The following is a 13,985-nucleotide window of genomic DNA, read 5'->3' on the forward strand; positions in this document are numbered from 1 at the left end:
ATTAGTCTGTGCATGAAAGTGTGTGTGCCTATTAGAATATGCAGAAGTGTGGGCATGTACAGTATGTGTGTCCACAGGAATATACATGCAATATGTACATGTCTGCGTGTGAATGGATGCACCTACAGCCACCCACGAATACACTCTGAGAAAGTATTCAAAACAAATCACCTTTAAGCACACTGGCGCTCTGATTCTAAGCCTGTATTTTACTCAGGAGACTCACTGATTTCAATATAATTTATCATCAACTAAGCAAATTTCGAATTTGGCTATCAGGCTGTAACAAAAACCAACACAGTCAGCATATGGATTGAAAAGATAAAATTCAACCTTGGCTCCCTCCTCTGGGATACTGGAAGACATGACCAATCTTGACCTTTTTGCATGTTTAAAATGGCATTCCCAATATTATCCAGGGTTAAATGGCTTGAGGATGAATGCCTATACCTACATGGTTGCAAGCTAGAAACATCCAAAGAGATAAATCAATGAAAAGGGCTTGTGTTAACTCAGTGAACTTTATTTTTAACTGACCCCATGCCATATTATAAACTTTTTTTTGAAAATCCCCTTTTCAAAAGCAGTTTGCCCTGAAGGATGAGGGAAGACGGGTGCTGGTGCTTGAGTCTGCAAAGCATCCCATCACTAATTTCACAATTCTTTACAAACTGCGAGCAGAAATCTTGATTAGGGTATGAAGAGCTGTTTACATCATTACGTTGTTCCACATGTTGAGGGGATTTGGGGAATAAGGTTTCATGAAGAGCAGCCCCCCACCAGTTGCCACACAGCAAACTACTCTTTGAAACTGAGGGAACTTTTCAAAAGCAGCTTTGATATGGTACAGGGAGGGGTCAGCTTCTCAAAGAAATTAAAAAAAAAATGAAAATCACACTGGGCATGGCCAAGCCCTTGGGTGTGCTGAAAACAGTTCTTTGGCTCTTAGGCCTTGTAAGTAAACATTCTGGTTCTTGACTCTGGCTGCAATCCTGTACAGAAGATGCTTAAATGCCACTTAAATCAATGAGATTTAAGCAACATCTGCAATTTTTGTATTTCTGAGGTTTTCTTCAGTTACAGGCAGCCTCTATGCTCTTATTTATTTGTATATTTACAGTGCAGTCCTAAGGAGAGTTACTCCAGTCTAAGTCCATTCATTTGAATGGGCTCAGACTGGAGTAACTCTCCTTAGGATTGCAGTGTTAGTTTACTTACTGGAAATCAAAAGGAAAGAATAAAACAAAGTTAACTAGGATGAAATATATTTTGATTTACGTAGGTAAATATACGATATTCCGTCATAGAATACATATTTTTTAAGCATGTTTTAAAATATCTGTTATTTTCCAGATGCACTGAAACAGCTCCTTTGCTTGGTGGTATTCTGGGGGAGGAGTTGGTTTTACATTTAAAAAATAACAACAATAACACTGTTGTCCTATTAGGCTGTTTCTATCTTGAAAACAGATCTTTAGGACATCATATGATGATGTTTCTTTGACCACTGCTCGGTAGCCTTTAACAATGTCTGTTAAGTCCAAGGTGACTGAACCATTTCCACTGTAATCCTAAGAACACTTTCCTGGGAGTAAACCACATAAAGTAGACTTGGGCAAGACTCTAAGCTGACTTGTTTAGGATTGCACTGGTCATGGCCTAACAGTTTGCCAAATTTCCTTTATGTATTACAGTAAAATAATCTCTACTCCTAATTCATGGATGTGGGGGGAGTCCTGATCTTTTTAAAACACACAAAGATAATTTTTTATTTTTTAAAAAACGGATTATCAGTGCAGGTTGGTGGAAGAATTTGCAGCTCTACAAGGACTGAGCTAAGGTTCTGTTTTTAGAAATTCCTGGAAACAGGGGCTTGTAATGATACCACTGGAACCTTAACTCCAATATTACGCATGCGCCACCAGCATAAGAGCAACACAATAGACCAGTTTATGGGGGGGGGCCTGTTAAGAACCCATATAGATTTTTGCATCAACTTATGGTTCTTTAGGAAGACCCATAAATCTAGAATTGTAAAATTATCTAACTATAAAAATTAATTTTGCTTTAACTCTAGTAAATACAGAAAGACATTTTAATATAGTTTCTTAAAAAAACATACCACTAAATAACGTATCTATCTATACATGAACAATAATTTATTGTATAAATATTGTAGCTGTCTCTTTGTTGGCATTTGGGAAAACGATTCCCTGAACCTGATTATTTTATGCACTGGAAAAAAATATTGATGAAGTATCTGAGAGTTTGCTAGATGTCTTCATTAACCACTTACAAAGTATACAGACAGACAGACAGGCAAAAAAATATCTCTTATTTTATAGAAACCCACCTTTTGCTAAACAGCTACCTTTTACAAGAATCTGCTGTTGGTTAACATTACTCTCTATAGCTCAGGCTGAACATTAGAGCTTGTACTGCTGTTGCTGTTTTTATTTTGCTTGACATTTTTTCCACACTAGAACACACATCATTTCTCAGTGTAGGCCAAAAAACCAAAAATAAAAAGCCAATGCTATATCTATATATATATATATGTGTGTGTGTGTGTGTTTATATATATATATACTGGAAAACTCCTCTTGGTTTTCTCTCCCCCATAACTGTGTCCTCTTTGAAGAATTCATGGCACCAGTTTTGCATCATTAACTATATTCCTAATCAAAGTCCGGCTTCCACAAAAGGCATGGAAAAGTGCCCACCCGAGTGTTTAGCGCTTCAAAAAAAAAAGATACAAATGTTAAAAAAGTGCTCAAAAAGAATCTAAATTCATATATATATATATATATATCAAGATGGACATAGAAGCACGTGTCTCTTGGATTCATACAAGCGGCACATGTAGGTGTCTTCATTGAACGATGTCAAGCTGTAAATACTCAAATGCCCACCTTTGCCTCCTATTTTTTGGCACTTTCATGATATGTGGCTGTTTTACCTGTTGTCCCTGCTAAGCTCCGGTAACTGGCCCGGTGCACAAGCACTTTAGAAACTGGGATTTTTGTTCTAGGGATCTCGCTTTTGGTGTGCTGGTGATGTGCAATATGATGGCTATTACCGGCATCCAGACCATGACTGCCTTGTGGCGACGTAAAATGCTTGATACTGATGGGTATCTTGGAATCCTTGAGCGAAGTCGTATGGGTTTTGACTGGGCACGTGCTGGTGACCGGAGACAGCGGCTTGCAGCAAGTCACAGAGGTGGCGTCCGTGGAAGTCACCGCAGCGGTGCTTTCATCTGGATCAGCGTACAGATCATAAAGAGCGTCCCCGCTGTAGCTGTCCCTGGGAATCACCTCTTTCTGGATACTGTTGGTGTTGTCTTCCTCAGGCCCGGGTGTGGTAGAATCCCAATAGCCCTCGTCACCGCTGGGGACAGCCTCCGCTTGTTCCTTCTCCCTGCTCTTCTGATCTGCGTGGTGAGCCGGCATCTGGCTTTGGCCAAGGTGCTCCTCGCTGGCTGGCCCCTCCTGACCCCTCCTGCCATCTCCGGAGGCCCCCAGGCCTTCTGTCCCTCCTGGGGTCTCCCGCGACGTCTCCTCCGTTTGGGACAAGGTGTCCCAGAACTCGGGGGCGCAGGTGTCCCCCACCTGCTCGGGGCTGGCCATCTCCTCTCCTCCGCCTTGGTAAGCCTGGCAAGGCTTTTTGGGGGCCCTGGGCTTGGCGGCCCCGGGGGCACTCCTCTCGCTGCCTCCGCCGCCGCTGCCCGCGTCGTCCTCCGGGTCGGCAATCACGTCCCCACAGCCTGTAAGAGAGTCAAAGCTTTTCAGTGAGGTCACGTCAGCAAACAGCACGCAAGCTCGGTCGGCGGAGGGCTCGGAGGGTGGGTCGAGAGAGGGGGGGCCGGGGGCGGCCTGCCCTGGGCCCTCGGGGTCGGCAGGGGGGGAAGGCCCGCGGGGGAGGTCACCTGTGGTGGGCACGTCCTGCGGGGTCTCTGGGCCCGGGGGGTGCCGCTCCTGGGCCCGGCCCGCGGGGGGCTCCTCTCCCTCCTGGGCCTCCCGGTCCCGCTGCTCCGGAGGGGGCCCCGCCTGGCCGGCCTGGGGGCCCGGGGGGCTCGGGGGGGCCGGGGCCGGGCTCCGCGGCGCCTCCTCCTTGACGCACTCGAGGCTGGCGGTGAGGGAGCCCGGCAGGAGGAGGCCCGGGCCGGCCGGCCTCTCGCCGCCCTTGGGCTTGCCGTCCCTGCGGGGCCACCGCATGCTGCTGAAGAGGCCCTTGAGCCCCCCGCGCCCCTTGGGGGGCCGCTCGCCCCTTGGGCCGCCGCTCTTGCGCAGCAGCGCCAGGAAGCCGTGCGGCTTGCCCGAGGCCGAGGCGGGGGGCGGCTCCGGGGCCCCGTCGTCCGGGCCCTCCTTCTTGCCGCTCTCCAGCACCGCCTCGGCCAGCCCGTCGTGCGTCCTGCTCCGCACCAGGCCCGCCTGCTCGCCGCCGCCGCCGCCGCGTTTGCCTTTGCCGCCTCGCACGCCGAAGATGCTCGGCAGGGCGCCGCCGGACTTCCTCCGCCTGAACAGCTTGAAGGCCGTCCGGTTGAGCTTGCCCGAGGGCTGCGGCGGCTCGGCCACCGCCGTGGGCTCGCCGCCGTCGCAGGGCAGGTCCATGGCGGCGGCTGCCTTCCCCTCCTGCAGCCCCCCGCGGCTGCCTGCGCCCGACTCCCCTCGCGCGCTCACTGACAGCCTCGCCGCCGCCGCCGCCGCTGCGGCCTGCTGGTCTCCATGGCAACCGGGGCAGGGCTAAGCGGCTTTCTCCGGGCCTGGGCCTGGGCCTGGGCCTGCGCCAGGCCTCGCCGCCGCCCGCTCCCAGTCAACCTGAGCGGCGGCAGCCCCGAGCCAGGGAGGGAGGAGGAGGAGGAGGCAGGCGGAGGCGGCCCTTCCCACCATCTCCCCGCCGCTCTCGAAAACATGGTGAGGGGGGAAGGCTTATATAACTTAATCCATGAGGGGCTGCTCCGACTGCGGCTGCTCGCTCTGCCCGAGCAGATGTTTGTGCAGGGAGCGATGGCGAAGGGGGAGGGGAGGGGTGGGGTGGGGGTGGCTTTATTTTTCTTATTGTTTCTTATTGTTTTATTGTTTCTTTTTATACAAATTTCAGTTATCTCTTTCTTATTCTACATACAACGTTTGTATAACGTACTTTTCTCATTCCCTCCCCTCCCCCTCCCTAGCCTCACTCCTTATAATTTTTAGTCTCTTCACCCCAGCCACGGGCACAAAGTCTGGATCTTCCACCGAATGTCTTTTCTTCCTTCCGTTGATATCCACTCTAAATAGGTCTTCCATCTACTCGTGATTTCCCTGCTCTTGTCTTCCCACGAAGTCTTCTGGCGCATCATCGCGACGATATCCGACCGTATAAATTCAAACAGATAGTTGTGCCAGATTTCTATAGTCCATTTACTTTTATCCTTCCAACCCAGAGCTATTGCTGCTTTGCTTGCTAATAGCATAGCCTTGAGTATGGCCCGATCCCTCTTATTTACCCCCGAGTTCCCTGTTGTGCTCATTAACATTAGCTTAAAATCTATGGTTAAGGATACTTTACATATTCTCCTTATGATTTCTGATAGTTGTGTCCAAAAGTCCCTAACCTCTGGGCATTCCCACCACATGTGGGAGAACCAACCCTTAGATTGTCTACAATGTCAACACATGGGGCTTAGTCCTGGAAACATATTCGCTAATTGCGCTGGTGTTTTGTACCATTTTGTAAAAAAAATTATGTTCCAATTCATTGAATTTAATCATTTTTATTTCCTCTAGGGGGCAGCTTTATTTGGGGCACGCGAGAGTCGGGTTGCTCTCAGGGTTGTTTGCAAGAGGGCTGGTCCCGAGGAGGCTGAAGTTGGCTCCTTATTCCCAGTTCGTTCCCTGTTCCCAGTTCCTTATTCACATTTCCTAGTTCCTGGACGATTTTGAGGACAATTCACAAACTCTGCACCCCAAAAATATGGATCGGACCGCCACATATCAGACAATCCCCACATTCAGGGGACTCTGCTCTTCGAGATGGCGCATGCTGGGTCCTGGCCCAAAGTCCGGTTCTTGTGCCAGTGGCTCCCAAGTGGGGTGACCCAGGACAGATGCACATACAGACACTGCATCCCAAAATAAATCTTTGGACCACCCCAAATGACACATCCCCACACTCTGGAGACTGTCCCCTCCAAGAAGACATACAGCGGTGCCTTGTCCTCAAAATCATTCAGAAACTAGGAAATGTGAATAAGGAACTGGGAATAGGGAACGAACTGGGAATAAGGAACCAACTTCAGCCTCCTCTGGTTCCGCGCCTCACATTTTTGATGGTGCAATCCTACACGGAGTTGTACATCAGTGGGCTTAGAAGAGTGTGGCTCTGTGGTGTGTTAGTAGAAAAGAGTCCAGTAGCATCTTAAAGACTAACAAAAATATTTTCTGGCAAGGTATGAGCTTTCGTGAGCCACAGCTGTGGCGCACGAAAGCTCATACCCTGCCAGAAAATATTTTTGTTAGTGTTTAAGGTGCTACTGGACCCTTTCTCTTTTCTACTACTGCAGACAGACTAACCCGGCTACTCACTGTGAATTATTTTCTGTGGTGTGTGTTAGGGAAGATGCGCATCTCCTGTTGGCAGAAGAAAGCGAGGACGCCTCATTTTTATTGTAGTGGACATTGCAAGGCAAAGACATTGCAAGTCACATATGTTGCGCTCCTTCTGTGGCATCTCACGGTCTTCGCCAAATTCTTGGCAAATAACTAACTTCAAAATACGTATTTTGCATTTCATGCTTTCGCAGCACGTCTCAATCCTCTGGTTTGAAAACATTCAGAATTTCAAAATTCTGTTGGCAATAAAGTGCGGTTCAGTTCTCAAAGTAAATCAAATGTTACGGAAGTAATGAAAATACATTCAGCGGGCAGGAAAATTCCAGCACGAGGTGCAAATTCAGGTCTGACATCGACCTATGCAGATTACGCACATTTTAAAAAGATCAATACTTGTAAAGGGTGAGGGGAAAGAGTACAAGCAGCTCTGCAGAAGATGTGTCTATCAATCAGTTGCATCCAAGGAAGACACACACAGAAATACTAAGGATCTAAGGTAGTTATTCCTAGGGGCTTGACATGTCTGCATCTTCTCAGATATGAATATTGATTCATTGACATTTTAGATGATTTTTGGACCCAGATGTGATATATTGGAGCACTTCTACAGTTGCACACTAGGAACATGGTATACACAAGCCAGAGACTGAACTATAGAGAAATGAGAATAGTTATGCATCATGACTAGTATTCGTTTTGGCTAGTAGCCATGGATAGCCCTCTCCTCCATGAACAGGTCCACTCCTCTCTTAAAGCCCTCTAAGTTGGCAGCCATCACCACATCATGGGGCAGGGAGTTCCACAATTTAACTATATGTTGTGTGAAGAAAGACTTCCTTTTATCAGTGTTGAATCTCTCACCCTCCAGCTTCAGCAGATGACCCCGCGTTCTAGTATTATGAGAGAGGGGAAAAAGCTTCTCCTTGTCCACTCTGTCCATACCATGCATAATTTTATAGACCTCTATCATGTCTCCCCTTAACCGCCTTAAGGTAAGAGGTAAGAGAATTTTTAACTTGTGGTGAAAATTGTGGTCATTCCCAACTTCCTCAGCTATGAATAGTGTTGTCAGTCCTTCCTTTCTTACAGCCTCCAAACAGTTTTGTTAAAGATCACTTTTGCCAAATCATTTTGTATTCACAATGGTAACTGCTGAATGGCTCCCAAGGTTGCATATTAGTGAAAATGTTTCTCTTCCAAATGTAACTTGTTCAATGATCCTGAAAGAGAAGATGGATTTCTGAATTGATCTAGGGCAAGGGACAGTCTTTAATAAAATAGCAGGGATATTGCATTATGGGCAGGAGGAAAGGTGGCATGGTATAGCCCAACCTTGTCAGATTTCAGAAGCTAAGCAGGATTGGTACTTGATCGGGGGACCACCAAGGAAGGCTCTGCAGAGGAAGACAGTGGCAATCCAGCTCACTTGCCTTGAAAGCTCCTTGTTGGGGTCCCCATAAGTCATATGGAACTTGATGGCACATACGTATGTACGTATTATATGATGGTGGGGAAAGCATGCTCAACTCTGTGCATTCATGAGGATCATTCAAAAAGCCATCTGGCAACTGCAAATGTTACCTTGACCCTGGAGAGAGAGGTGGACTGGAACCAACCGGGAAGGAGTTTGTTGTGTAAACAGCTCTTTTAAGTTTGTCGTGCTCTCTGAATGCAGCCTTTGTTCAAATGTCAGGAACAAACCTCTGTTCCAGCAACATGAGGCCTTTTATGCAGGTACATTTCCCCACGGTCACCTCCGCCGACTGCTTCTGGGCTTCCTTTTGATTATGCATGCCTTTTCCACCCGTCAGAGGTCACCTCTCTCTCCCTGCGCATTTTGCCCGTGTTTTCCAGATGCTGTTTTAGCCAGAATCTGGAAAATATGGGCAAAAAGCATGGGGAGAGCGAGGCAACCTCTGACGGGCGGAAAAGGCATTCATAATCAAAAGGAAGCCCAGAAACAGCTGGCGGAGGTGGCCACGGGGAAACGTCCCTGCATAAAAGGCCTGACATTCTAACCCAGTTTAATTAGTACCCCTGCCCCTTGACTTCAGTTGATTTAGAAGGGTATAACTTTGCCTAGGATTGCACTGACCACGTATTGCCAGGGTGGTGAGGATGACAGCCATAAAAAGGCAAATGAACAGGCAAACCCATTGCTGCAACTTTTCCCCCCATTATTTTTATTTAATATTTCCTGCATTTTATGCTGCCTCTGCGTCCTTCCATTCCCCTTGCTCAGTGATTCAGAACAAAGGTGTTACATAAACAAATCACATGCAACATGCGTTGGAGAAAAATATATTCAAATTGAAAGTTGAGCTCTAGTGGCTTGCAGCCATATGCTAGAAAATATCCTGTGCAAGCGGGACAAGAAGAAGCACAAAAATTGAGCGAGGCGTCATCATCATAATATCAACAATGACAGCAACACATTTTTTTACTCCGTTCTCAGCCAAATATGACTCCTGAATCATCTGACAATTAAATAAAAATAACAGAAAGAGCTATGAAATATAATAAAAACATAGGCAAAGCAGAACAAAACAATTTCATGAAGTATAAAAACAAGCAATACCATTGACAGCCAACATGGTGTAGTAGTTAAGAGTGTCGGACTTGGAACTGGAAGACCTGGGTTCAAATCCCCACTCTGCCGCAGAAGTTCACTGGGTAACCTTGGACCAGTCCTACGCTCTCAGCCGAACCTACCCTTACAGGGCTGTTGTGAGGATAAAATGCAGAAGGGGGAAGAATATTCTAAGCCCCATTGGGGAGAAAAGTAGGGTATAAAGGAAGTAAATTAATTAAAACAACAAGGCAACAAACCCCCTCCTAAAAGGAAAGTTTTGGATGGACATTCTCCTAAATATAGGGAGGAAAAGAGGCATCCAGGTCTCTCTAGGGAAGATGTTTCCGAGGGAAAGTGTCACATCTGGTACCTAGCCACCCTTTGGCTAGGTGCCATATGCAACACTCCAGAAAGCTAAGGCACTTGTGATATGGCTACTCTGGAACTGCTGAAAATAAAAGTGCTGGAGCTGTAGTTCAGTGGTAAAACATCTGCTTTATGTGCAGGGGGCCCCAGGTTCAAATCCTGACATCTCCAGTTAAAAGGACCAAGTATGCTGAACTTCTTCAGGGGAGACCCAGGAAAGCTGCTGCCTGTCAGAGTAGAAAACACCAACCCTGATTGACCAGCAGTTTCACTCAGCTCAAGGCAGCTTTGTGTGTGCTGTTTTCATAAGAGGGAAGATACAGGAGGCGTTCCTTCAAGTATGTAGAACTTGAGCTATTTAGATCTTTGAAAATAGATATAATAAAGGACAGGTTGGTTTTGTACAAAAATGTGAAAGAGATAAATGTGCTGTAGTGTGGTGCGTCATACAGTGTTGTGTTAGTATGGCAATAAACATAACGGGGGACTGTTTTATGTAAAGAAAATGGGATTTAAGTTGGAGTCAAGCCTCCCCCCCCCCCGCCGCCACTATATATTCCCAAAATAACTATGAGCCAGGTACATTTCACACTGTGCTATATGGCAAAATGTAAGTTATCATATAGTGGCAAATTTATTTATTTAGTGTCTTTTTATCCTACCCCTCTTCCATGGAGCACAGGATGGTATATGTTCATTGCCTGTCGTTCAGTTTATTCTCACAACACCCCAGTGAGGTAGCATAGACTAAGAATGACGGGCATAAGGTAATTCTGTATAATTCATGGAAAGCAGGAATCTGAACCCAGATCTCCCTGGTTCTATCTAGACCAACACCCTACCACTGCACCACACTGGCTCTCTAGTCACATGCTTCCAGTGACGAAGGGAGCTTTGACACTTGAAATTTATACCCCAAAAATCTTGTTGGTCTCTAAGTTTCTACTGGATTCGAATCTAGCTCTGCTTCCACTAGCTCAGATAGCCTGATACAATGTTTACCCATAGTATCCCATAGTATTCAAAGGGTTTTACTCTCTGGTAAGTTTCTAGGAGCCCTGTGGCGCAGAGTGTTAAGCTGCAGTACTGCAGTCAAAAGCTCTGCTCACGACCTGAGTTCGATCCCGACAGAAGTCGGTTTCAGGTAGCCGGCTCCAGGTTGATTCAGCCTTCCATCCTTCCGAGGTCGGTAAAATGAGGACTCGGCTTGCTGGGGGTAAAGGGGAGATGACTGGGGAAGGCACTGGCAAACCACCCCGCAAACAAAGTCTGCCTTGTAAACGTCGGGATGTGACATCACCCCATGGGTCAGGAATGACCCGGTGCTTACACAGTGGACCTTTACCTTTTTTTTTTTTTTTTTTTAAGTTTCTACAGGATTGCAGCCAGAGCATTCATGCTTGAACACATGAAGCTGCCTTATACTGAATCAGACCCTTGGTCCATCAAAGTCAGTATTGCCTACTCAAACCGGCAGCGGCTCTCCAGGGTCTCAGGCAGAGGTCTTTCACATCACCTACTTGCCTAGTCCCTTTAACTGGAGATGCCGGGGATTGAACCTCGGACCTTCTGCATGCCAAGCACATGCTCTACCACTGAGCCACAGCCCTGCCCCATTCATGCTCCTCCTGTGATCATTTAATACTGAACCCACTTGATTTCCCTTGAAAGGTCCAGCAGTTGTTCCAAACATAACAAGGGACCAAGATTAAACAGTCATTGTTCAGTGTATTTTTTAAAAGATGCATTTCTCACCATCTGGTGCAAAAAACTGATTTGTCTGAATCCACCTTTGGTCAGACTCAAGAAAATAATAGTACGATTCATTGATCATTCCTTTTGATGTTGTGCTTTATCTTATACCAAAAGCAAGATCTTTTAAAATAAATCCAAGAAAAACTAGACTGTCCAAACATAAAAGTAGTCGCAGCCTAATCCTATTCATGTCTGTTTAGAAGCAGAGCTGCTTCTCTGTTCAGATGGGCTTACTTCCCCAGGCATAGGATTGCAACTTTAAACTATGATACAGAATACATTTTCTTGCAAGGAGTTCAACAGAAATAAACCGGGTTCCATTTTCTTACTTCCAAGTAGCCTGTCAATGCTTTGAACAATAGCTGGTATTTATGGAAATGCGGAGGATCTGAAGAGAACGGATATAGGAAAATATCTGAAATAAAAAATACATAGCATAAGAAATGGGGTGTATTCTGCACATGGGGCAGATCAGCTGTTTCCTGCATGCTTTTCGGCCACACTATCAGAGCACTTTCAGAGTAGAAATCCTGCTCCCTGTTACTGCCTATAGAGGACAATGCATATCTGGAATCTGGGTCAGGGAGAGTGCTTTGTGAGTTTGCTATAGGCCTGTTTTTTATTCTCTGGCAGAAAAGGCTTCTGATGTTAGGTCCAGAGGTCTTGCATTCAGTCCGCCTTGCCAACAACCCACCCACAGCTGCCACATTACATAATGCAGATATTCACACAAAACCATTCTTTCACAACCCAAGTAAACAGAAGCCCATGCTGGAAAAAAGTGAACAAAAAAAACCCCTCACAAGCAGAGCTGGAAGCAACTGTAGAATATAATTAAATGTTTGCAAGTGATGAATCCTGATTTTTTGCAGCATTTCTTTCACATATTCTGCCGTGGGGTCCCTCAAAGTCATACGAAGAGCGAAAGGATCTTCTTTGTATGTATGCATGTGTTTTCCCACACGGAGCCACATCTGTACTGTGTTCTCCCTAATAGTTTCAAGATGCATGCAGCAAACAAAAGCTCTTTAATTATCAACTGGTTTATGCCTTCCGTATTATTGTTCTTACCAATAGTTTTAGTAAATTAAGTGAATTAAAGTTTCAACTAAAGAATTTGGTGGATTAAATAATGAAGGTTGGGAAATCAGAGAAACGAGTAGAGCATGGCATCAGAGCGTTGTAACGCTGTAGCTACTAATTTAAATAAGCCCTCCAGTGTTAAAGGGGAAATGGTGGATGTGAGGGGCTCAGGCAAGGGAAGTGCAGGGAATACTGCCATTCGGACATCCCATTATCATGGCAAATGCTTCTGCATTCACAGTAGCAATAAGAGCTACATGGAGGGCCGTGGTGGTGTGGAAGCAGTCTTAGGCCTTTTATGCATGGCTGTTTCCCTCACATTCACCCCTCAGAGAATCATAGAGTTGGAAGGGACCACCAGGGCCATCAAGTCCAACCCCCTGCACAATGCAGGAAATTGCATTTCCGACAACTTCAGGTCTTTGTCTGGGTTATGCATGCCATTTCCAACGGTCATAGGTTGCCTCACTCTCCCCCTGCATTTCCCCACATTTTGCCCATGTTTTCAGAGACCTGTTTTAATGCAGGGAGAGAGCGAGGCAACCTCTGACACTTGGAAACAGCATGCATACTCAAAACAAGAAACCAAAGCCATCGGAGAGGTGACCGTGAGGGGAACAGCCATGCATAAAAGGCCTTAGTATTGGTTGTCAATCACTACCCATTTCTTAGTTACATATTGTTGCTGTCCCCAATAAATGTCTGTCCATCCATCCATCTGTATATAATTTTTTAAAAAAATCTTTTCCATTCTCTATAACAGAGAAAGAAAAGAGGAATGAGACAATGGCCTGTATCACTTGTGGTATACATGCATGTGCAAAGAACTTCATCCTGGTCTTTTCTTTATAAATTGTCTATTGTTGAAAGCTCCTAAGATGCAATTCAGCCACCCTTGTGTTCAAAAGAAAGGAAATAAAGAGGGAATTGTGTTGGGTAGGAAAGCTACAGTGCCATCCTGAGCAGAGTGACTCCTTTCTAAATTCACTGAAGTCACGGCCCCTCCCCCTGGATGCTGCCAAAGGATGCTGCCCAGTGCCTTTAGAGTCCTAGCAGTGAGTGAGTCATCCGAATCTCTGGGCCCAGCTTCCCTTTCACCGACAAGGGTGTGTGTGTCCAAAAAAAAGGATTGGGAGATGCAGAGTAGCCTTCCCAAGGGGACCCCCCCCCCAAGGATCCTGCATGCTTGGTCCAAGAAGGAGTACTTTCAGATGTACCTCTCCAGAGGAGATGGGTGAACATCTAACGTGGCTGGCAGCCACGTGCCTCATGGGCAGGTTCCCAGCTCTGGACTTCAGCCACACAGGAGCACTGACTAACAGTGGGAAGGGTTGAGTTGAAATCTCCACTTGGCCGTTGAGCTTCATGCATGTCTTCGGATCGTTCACCATTGCCCTGCCAGGCTGACAGGGTTGGTGTGGGGATAAAATAAGAGGAAGAAATATGTATGCCCCCATAAGCTTCATGTAACAAGAGAGGTTACAATTCCATGAATAAATAAAAGGACACTGCGCCAACAGAATGTTTCTCATCCCAGTCCTGGGAAAGAGATGTTAGTAGCAACTTGGCACTGCGAAAAGTGTCGTTTTCCAGGTTGTCGTCATATTCCTTCC

At 46.3% G+C, this 13,985-nt stretch overlaps 1 protein-coding gene and 1 non-coding gene across 2 annotated transcripts; one reads left to right on the forward strand and one right to left on the reverse strand.

Annotated features, from left to right (window-relative positions):
* Window positions 1-2,621: 2,621 nt before the first annotated feature.
* On the reverse strand, window positions 2,622-4,613 carry AMER2 (APC membrane recruitment protein 2). The gene is made up of 2 exons (XM_056858033.1): window positions 3,929-4,613; window positions 2,622-3,766 (listed from the first exon to the last, which is right to left on the reverse strand). Exons 1-2 carry the CDS (start codon window positions 4,611-4,613, stop codon window positions 2,922-2,924), a joined length of 1,530 nt encoding a protein of 509 aa, XP_056714011.1. The 3' UTR covers window positions 2,622-2,921.
* A 5,020-nt stretch (window positions 4,614-9,633) lies between these two features.
* On the forward strand, window positions 9,634-9,705 carry TRNAI-UAU (transfer RNA isoleucine (anticodon UAU)). Its single transcript has one exon. It is a non-coding gene; the product is annotated as a tRNA-Ile (tRNA).
* Window positions 9,706-13,985: the final 4,280 nt, after the last annotated feature.

The sequence above is a fragment of the Euleptes europaea genome, chromosome 12 (genome assembly GCF_029931775.1).
Source record: "Euleptes europaea isolate rEulEur1 chromosome 12, rEulEur1.hap1, whole genome shotgun sequence".
Taxonomy (NCBI): Eukaryota; Metazoa; Chordata; class Lepidosauria; order Squamata; family Sphaerodactylidae; genus Euleptes; species Euleptes europaea.